At 44.9% G+C, this 8,550-nt stretch overlaps 1 protein-coding gene across 3 annotated transcripts in view; it reads right to left on the bottom strand.

Annotated features, from left to right (window-relative positions):
* Positions 1–431: 431 nt before the first annotated feature.
* The window catches only part of ALOX5 (arachidonate 5-lipoxygenase), a 34,711-nt gene continuing 26,592 nt past the window's right edge, over positions 432–8,550 (bottom strand). For 2 of the 3 annotated variants that reach the window (XM_054832133.1, XM_054832134.1), the window contains exons 11-14: positions 8,187–8,308; positions 5,803–5,903; positions 3,040–3,210; positions 432–1,774 (exon numbers count right to left, since the gene is read on the bottom strand). In XM_054832133.1, the coding sequence (XP_054688108.1) occupies positions 1,595–1,774; positions 3,040–3,210; positions 5,803–5,903; positions 8,187–8,308 (574 nt within the window). In that variant the 3' untranslated portion in view covers positions 432–1,594. The remainder of the gene's footprint in view (positions 1,775–3,039; positions 3,211–5,802; positions 5,904–8,186; positions 8,309–8,550) is intronic. The other variant, XM_054832135.1, reaches the window with a different exon arrangement.

Below are 8,550 nucleotides of genomic sequence, written 5' to 3'. Positions count from 1 at the left end.
ATATTATAGTCTCTGATCTCCTGGTCCCACTCCAGTGTCCCTACACAGTTGCATGCCTCAGCTCCTACAGTCATCACTTCTCATGGGTTGCAGTCAAAGGAAGATGCACAAGTCTTAAATGTACAGCCTCAATAACAGGAAGTGGTCTTACCTTCCACATTTTTGCTGAAACTCTTTAGCTGGGGGGAGAAAAAGGGAATCAGTCTGCTGTGGAGGGTCTAAAATCAGTTTCCATGCCCATGTTTCATATGAAACAGAAAGGATGTATATTTAAGTAGTACCCTTTTCCAAATAACACATGAATGATAGAAATAACTATATTTCTCAAAGTGCAGGAGCTTCATTTCTCTACACAGCACATTGTGCTTATTCCTACAAGGTTTTTGAGACATACAGCATTAGATATTGAGTTAAGAAACAAAAGCTAGATGTTCTTATTCAGTTTTGTTTTATTAAGAAGCTTTCTTATGTATTGAGAAAACACACTGCAGGCTGGCCAAAGCCAGTACAAGGAACAAATTCGGGGAAAAATAAACGAAAATTGTTATTAACAAAACTACGAGTCTTAAATTTTCCAAACCTCATTTTTGCTTACATTATCTCAGTGACTCTCTCAACTTTAACCAAAGCCCAAGTACTTGAACCTAATCACCTCTAAACAAGAGGCAAAACTCAGTTGTTTCTAACTAAGGTGGCACACCAATTTAACCCTTCTCCACGACTTTTATCATTATACAAAGTAGCCTCTTCATCACCCACAAAACAGAAGAAACCAGCAGCCTCAGCAATGAAACAGAAATTGAGCATAAGCACTGCTAGGTCTGTACGTGTTGCCATTGTGCTAAGCAAAACAATTGTTTGTACATATGAATGACATCAAACTCTGCTGGTAGAGGCTAAAACAAACCTTTTCAGCTTTATGTAGAAAATATATAGGTTTATCTAGGTAGAAAATTTTCTTCTCCTGTGAATCAGGCTATCTCATTTCGCATGAGCTTGGTAAGAAAGTGATAAAATCCATCAGCTACGTTAAGAAAATGTGGAACTAGATGATCTTTAAGGCCCCTTACAACCCAAAGCATTCTATGATGCATCCTGATTAGGACATTCACAGTTGTAGTGAAAATATTTAACATTTGTTTTAATCAGATTAAAAACAATACATAAACTTTAAAGATTACATTTTTATATGTCATCAGTGTCACCTACTGAAAATAGGAAGGATTTTAAAGATGTGACTTGCTTATTGCTTGTGATACTATTTTCATTGAATAAGTGAATCTGTGATTATATTGTTTTCACCAGGAGAGGGAAAGCTAACAGAAACATGAATACTGATTTTAAGATTAATTGAAAATATCTTGGAAAAATAAACGTTTAACAAATTTGACCTAGAGGGTTGTCAACTAGACTTTGTCTGCAAGATCAGTCATGATTCAATTTGTTCTGAAGGTCCAAATAGAGTATGGGTCAGCTCTAATGGAGAGGGTGGGTTTCTTATTTTATCCATTTCTGAAAGTTCATTGTAAAGAAGCATGTGTAACAGGAAGGCATCATTAGCTTTACATGCCTCCAAACTCTCCTGTGTATCTGCTCACACAGCAACACTGTTGGGAATGCGATCTGGGGAAAGGTAGTAGTAAGGAAGCTTTTTGTTCTTGTTGCGCTCAGTGATGGTGTTGACAATCTCATCCAGGTTCTTGCGGAATGTTGCCATAGCCTCTTTCACCGGTTTCTCCACGAAGTGTTCATCTGGGTATGTGCCCAGAAACAGCTAATTGAAAAACACCAAGAAATCACACTTTGAGAAAGCAAAGGCTATTCTGTTTCAACATTATGTCATTCAGCAGAACAACACCTAGAGCCTCACAAATGCTATTATTAAAATAGTACTACCAATATTTAAGCTAGCCTACATTGGCACTGCCAATGAAAGATGCTGTGCCATCCTCCCTCCACCGCTGGCTGCTTCTTTCCATCCCTGTATCTTTCTGTAGTGCTGGTTCAGGTGTCTACATGGCATCTCCTCCACCTGCAGGGAGCTGGTCCACTGAAAAATAAGCACTTTTATTCAGGGTAGTGGTCAGCCAGATCAGCTTCCCAAGCCAGATCTCTGTGTGGCCACTTAAACATTTGCGCTGCTAAAGAAAAGAACAGCATGGGAGGGGAATTAACAGCCAGGGGTGAAAAACAAAGGCAATTGCTTCTTTCAGTGACAGTGGAAATTTCTCTTGACTTACAACTGTCCTTCAAAGTTCAACCTGTTGGTTTTTTTAGTCAGCTTGGACTCTACAGGTGCCCTGAATCCCAACCACATTGCCAACATGCACACTGGCATATTATCTGCTTTAGGTAACTATTTCCCATTACACTACCCATGCTACTAGCTTCTCAGCTGAAATCTGTTTTCCTCTTAAAGAGAAACTTTATTTGAACTAGCCTCTGTCCATCATATTCCATTTAAGGATTTCAAAACACATCCTCCAGACACAGCCCTTATGGGAGACAACCAAGTACCTACAACCTCATTTTACATGAGGGAAACGTCTACAGACTGTGTTTGCAAAGCCTCCTGTAGGCTTGTTTTGGTTTTGCTCCACATCAGCCAGGCACAAGCCACAGCTGTAGTGCGCATGGCACTGGGGCAGATTTTCCAAAGGGACAGGACATGGTGACACAGTGATGCTGTAGCTTCTCCACAAGCACTGCTAGGGCAAGGAGTGGAGAAAACCCTTGTGCCTCTGCAACTTTCCTCCTCCCACACCAGCACCCTTACTCAGCAACACCATGCTTGAATTTAGAAAATTTCATTTTGGCTGAAACCAGCCTCAGAGTAAAAATACAACTTCTCACTCAGAGGCGGTTTGCATCTGGCAAAACAAGGGCAAACCCACACCATTGATATATCTCCACAGAAAGGCAAACATGGTCAAGTCAAGCACAGAGCAGTGCTATAGTCTTGTGAGTCCGTGTGGTCTTGCCATGGCCCTTGTGGTCTCACCAATATCTCCACCACCTCGAGAAGGGTGGTCAACTTACTTCATTGTCCTGGAATTGGCTCAAGGCCCAGACAGCTCCAAGATGCCAACAAGAACGTCCCCTGTCCGGCAGACTCTCCACAATTTGCTCAATGGTGACTGTCCCCTTTTCTGTTGGAGGAGGGCGGCGCATTGTTGGTGGGGCATTGGGAATCCAGGAACACCAGTCATACTGCACAACAAAGCAAGAGAGCATGGTGAAAAGCTACAGTGCCTGGTTTTTAGGAACAGTGCAAAGAAAATCAGGAGTCTTGCCACCAGGGAGTTTGCTTTTGTACTATGAGCATCTCAGAAAGAAAAGATACTAACTAATGGACAGAGAGGTGCTCTAGAGAAGGACTGAAGGAGACAAGAAAGTCCCTATTGTCTTTCTCAGGATCTCACAAGGGAGAGAGTTGTGTTGTCTAAATGGGAGTAGTTATTCTGCTAACCACAGGCATGTGCCACACAACCCAGATTCACCAGCCAGGCTAAGGACTTACCTATTTTATTAAACAAAGAACTCTTCTGATAATAAACCTAAAACTGATATAATTTCCTTTTCTCCACTTGCTCTTTTCTGCAAAATTTGCTTTAAGAACATGCCCACAGTACTGTGGTCAGGCAGTAAGAGAGGCAAAGGATGCTGGTGCATCACGGAATATGTCATGTGGATGTGGCCGTGGTGAGTGCCAGACTGGGAACTCAGAATCACTTCTGGCCTGCTTCAGTGTTGTGAGATGGCGATGTCTCATTTTGCCTCAGATATGAACCTGAGTTTTGCCGCCACCTGAGATGTTGCACTTACCATAACCCTTTCTTTTCCAAGCACTTTTTTATTACCTTTGTACATATCCCCTGCCCTTATCCTAATCTCAGCCCTCTCCCTCTGCCATTTTTTTCCCCATGGCTGAAGACCCTTTTGCTGATGGGCTGAATATCCTCTGCATGCCAAATTACCTCTCTCATTCTCTGGAGGCTCTCTGCTAGACCCTAATATTCTGTGCAATATTAAGAGATGGTTCCTTAGTGGTACTTGCCAGACAGGATTTCCTAAGGGGGGGTCTGGGAGATATCTCAGTCACTTGTAATGATGGGTTAGAAGTGAATAGTCACAGAGGTTCCTGGTCATAGATGTGGCACAGGAAGAGTGTGGGTTCGTTTGACACCTGGCTCTAGACCTGCTCCAGGGCTCCTGAGCTGCAGGGGTGGACAGGAGGGTCAGCATGGAGAGTGATGTGGGATGCATTTGGGAATAATCACCATAGGAAAGATGGTCGCCCTGCTTATCTGGGAGATCATCCATGCCTGAAGCCAGAACATGTGCCAAAAAAAAGCTCACAGAATCATAGAATATCTCAAGTTGGAAGGGACCCATAGGGATCATTGAGTCCAACTCCCTGCTCCTCGCATGACTACCTGAAACTAAACGGTATGACTAAGAGCATTGTCCAGACGCTCCTTGAACTCTGACAGGCTTGGCACTGTGACCACTTCCCTGGGGAGCCTGTTCGAGTGACTGACTACCCACTCGGTGAAGAAGCACTGTGCAATACAGACTGACAAAGAGATTTGCTTCTGGCTGTGAAGTCTGCTTTCCAAAATGCCTTGATGTTGGAAGAAACAGCACTTGAAAGGCAGGCTGTTACTACAGTTTCAGGGTAGATATATGTCAGTAAAGGCGGGCAGGGGTAATACAGGCTATCAGTAGGTGTCACATTAAACATCATAGAGGAAGCTCAAAGAGTTGCCAGTTGGCTCACAAAGTCAAGAAATGAGCAGTCATGCCCTTTCCATGCATTGGGAATGTTAAGCACATTGGTGCTTTTGAAAACTTGACCATACATGACCAAAGCCTAGATCCTCACAGATGTACTGCTTCAAATTTCTATGTATGTCAGTGGCAGTTAAGTATCTAGATATCATTGAAGATCTGGAGTCCTGTCCCACTGACTTCAATGACACTTTACCTTGTAGAGGCTTGTCTGTGCTGCTGCAGAAAGTAGAAGCGGAGGTCCTGCAGACATGCAAGGCAGCTTTCAACTAGTGAACTCAGGACCCTTGGTAAATGCTCTATTAGGCCAGCTAGATCGCTGTGCGGCTGGGACTGAGCTGTTGGAAATAGCCAGCTGCACCAGCTCGAAGACAGATGGCGTATGCAGCTACATGAACTGCAGTCACAGCTCTGAGCTGCGCTGCACGTGTTCCCTAAGCCACATCTGAAAAGGGGATGTATGCTGCTTCAGCACAGGCACGCTGCCAAGTTAATGCAGCTTACAACAGCAATGCACGGTAATCACCCGTGCATGCTCTCACAGCAAATGCAAAGTAAACCCACTTAGCATAACTCATTACATTTCATTGCAGAATGTGCCACAGACTACCAGCACATATCATATCCAGACAGTTCAGGTGATGTCTGGAAAGCACGGTAGCTAGACTGTGCACCTGAACCCTTCAACATTTTTGAAAGGGGTCTTAGCAACACATTTAAATGTTTAAAAATATTATTCCCCATAATAAAATCATTAAAACTAAAATATACAAGTTAGAAGCCCTACATTTGGGGTTTGGTACATATTTAGGACTCAAAATGCTTTTCTCAGCTTCCAAAATACTTCAGTTTCCACAGGCTTCATGGGGATTTGCAGATGGGTCTGCAGTTACCTTGACAGAAAGAGTAATGTAATGTCTGTATATCTACTAAAAAACATTTCTCACACCTTACCCTGGCAGATGCACCTCCCAGCCCAGAAAGAACAGCAGTCTTCCCAGAAATTCCTACCTGACCAAAATTCACAGCTGCATGCTGGGCTGATGTGGTGAATATTATCACTGTGAGATATTCTGCTAGCTTCTCTCGTGTCCTGATCGCCTTAGGAAACCCTAAATGAGGGAGAAGAAAAGCTTAAGTAACCCAGCTATGAAGTAACCCCGTTACCCAGTAGTAATCAGCTACTCAAAAGGCATGAGTTAGAGGACTGTGCAGCAGTCACTGATGAGCAAGGCATTCTCTTTCTGAATCTTGCTGTGTGGTCTAACAGGAGCTACTCAACCTCTCTATGTCTTGGCTGTCCAGTCGTAAAAACAGAGTGATCCTGCCTTACCTCGTACAGGTTTGTGAGGCAATCACCACTGTTTGCAAAGTATGTGACATTCCTTAAGGGAAAGGCAAAGTATAATGACACCTTTAAAAAATACTGTATCCCTGTCCTCTCAACCCTACCTACCCTGCAACAAGGAACCCAGACGGTCCACAGGGCAGGGGCCTCAGATGCTCCCTTTTTCTTCAGTCTGCAGTGCAAGCAGGGAAGATTCATGCCAAGGAGCAAATGACCATGTGCTTGCATTTATAAAAGTCCGAGGCTCAGCGATCAAGTGCACTGTGAGACAGAGTGCAGGGAGAGCTTACTTGCTGAAATGGGAAGTGAGGAAATGAGAACTTCTGAAAGAGAAACAACAGAATGAGGAAGAGAAATAGTTGCATCAAGCTGTCTTTGAAGGGGAATAATCAAATGGAGCTATACAAAGAAAGAAGGGAATAGTCAGGGGCTAGGGAAATATTTTGCTACCAAAGCACCCCCAAGCCTGTATCTCTCCTATCCCCACTACATCACAGTCCTGTGCTGTACTCCCTGTCCCAGCCCAATGTGACCGTAGGTCCCAGGATACCTAGAGACCTGTCAGCACCTGGGGTGAGCTGCCCCTGCTCAGGCTTCCTGTGCCAGCTGCTTCACATCTCCACCAGCAACCTGATGCACATGTGAACTCAGAGAGGGAGAAGAGGCACATGGTAGCTGTGGCCAGCTACCAAGCCCCAAGAGGAGAGGATGCACCATCTCCTCCTGTGTCCTGCTATGCTAAGCACACTGTGCTCATCTTTAAAGGGCTTAGCATGCTCCCAGTCAGAGCAGCCCTCCCAGGGCAGGAATGGAGACTGGAAGGGGACTCCCACGTGCAACAGCCTCCCCCATTTATCCTCCTTCCATTCTTCACAGGCCCAGCCAAGTACCACTGCTCTCTGCCCCAGCCCTTGAAGTGGCAGCAGTGCAGACAGCATGCTGCAGGCCTGGCAGGTTTCCCACCTGTAGTGGCAGTCCTGCCACCAGTGGTGCTTGTGGCATCCCACCCCAGCTGTAACCCTGGAAAGGCTCAGTACTTGTCCCATATCAAGATGCTTAGGTCAACCATGAAGTTCCTACTACCAGCCCATTTCTAAGCTTTTCCTAAGAGACAACTAGACAAACAAAAATGATAGCAACTAGGTGTCCTTTGCTTGTCCAGGCAGGTAGAGCCCAGGAGGCTGTTATACACCAGCACATACTGGTAATGAGTGGAAACATCACAGTTTTGCCTGGAGGTCTCACACACAAACATGTGTCCATGCAATGCCAAAGCCATCTGCCCCAGATCACTGGTCAACAGGTGTTTCCAGTTGTAAATCGGTCAGGACAGTATGAAGAATCCCCACCCACTCGTATAAATTCCTGAAAGCCTGCTTGGACAAAATTTAAGCAGAGGAAAAAAATGTTTAGGGAAAGGCAGAAGAACGTTAAACCAGGTGGGAGAATAGAGCTGTGTTATGGGTGAGAGCTCCCACAGCCAAGTAATGGTTTGCAAGAAATGAGAGGCAGTGAGAGGAGACAGAGCAAATGAAAATATTTATTGGAAATAATTATGAGTATCTTCTCTTGAAGAGAACAGGACAGATCAACGACAACACAGAGACTGAACAAATGTGAAGTGCAGCAAGATATTCTTGAGGGGGTTCTTACTTGTTCTTATTTGGTGCAAGGTTTGGAGGAGAGGATTCAAGGGGGTCTTGCTGCTCCTTGTGATTTCTACCAGTCTGCCTAGCGATTCCGACAGCACATACAGATAGACCCTCCCATAGCGCTTAAAGCACGAGCAGACACAATCTAAGGACCAATCCCCAGTGTACAGAGAGATTACATGAGTTGCCCAAGCTCGTGGTGACAATCTGTGGCAGAGGAAGGAGCTGTCTCCTGAGGGAGGGAGGGCTTGATCCAGGGTCTCACCCATAAACCCAAGCGTCTTTAGGCCAAGAAGGGAGAGGGTCTCCAACAGTTCAAGGCATGTGGTGCATGCAGCATTGCTGTCAGCAGGGACTCGACAAGCTGCAGACCTGGCTGGGCCATCACACCTTACCTGAGGCCTTCACGCCTCTCATCCCATAGACGTAAATGTCTTTGACAAAGGCCTGTAGCTCCACGTCCTCACACACCACCTCATCACTCTCATAGTAGATGTGAATCACATCCTCTGCAAAACTGCAGACACAGGAAGAAATGAACAAGACAAAATGAAAAGGAGAAAGCAAGCCTGCCATTCCCTGAAGACCTTCTACTGACCTTGCAGAGGAGGCAGATGCTGTACAGGGAAAGAGAGAATCTTAGAATCTTAAGGTTGGAAAAGACTCTAAGATCATCAAGTCCAACCATAGACCCACCACCACCATGTCTACTAAACCATGTCCCGAAGTGCCACGTCTACACGTTTTTTGAACACCTCC

This window comes from Grus americana, chromosome 7, assembly GCF_028858705.1.
Source record: "Grus americana isolate bGruAme1 chromosome 7, bGruAme1.mat, whole genome shotgun sequence".
In the NCBI taxonomy this organism is placed as follows: Eukaryota; Metazoa; Chordata; class Aves; order Gruiformes; family Gruidae; genus Grus; species Grus americana.
The sequence above is the reverse complement of the archived record's forward strand: the minus strand, read 5'-3'. Positions and strand labels throughout refer to the sequence as shown.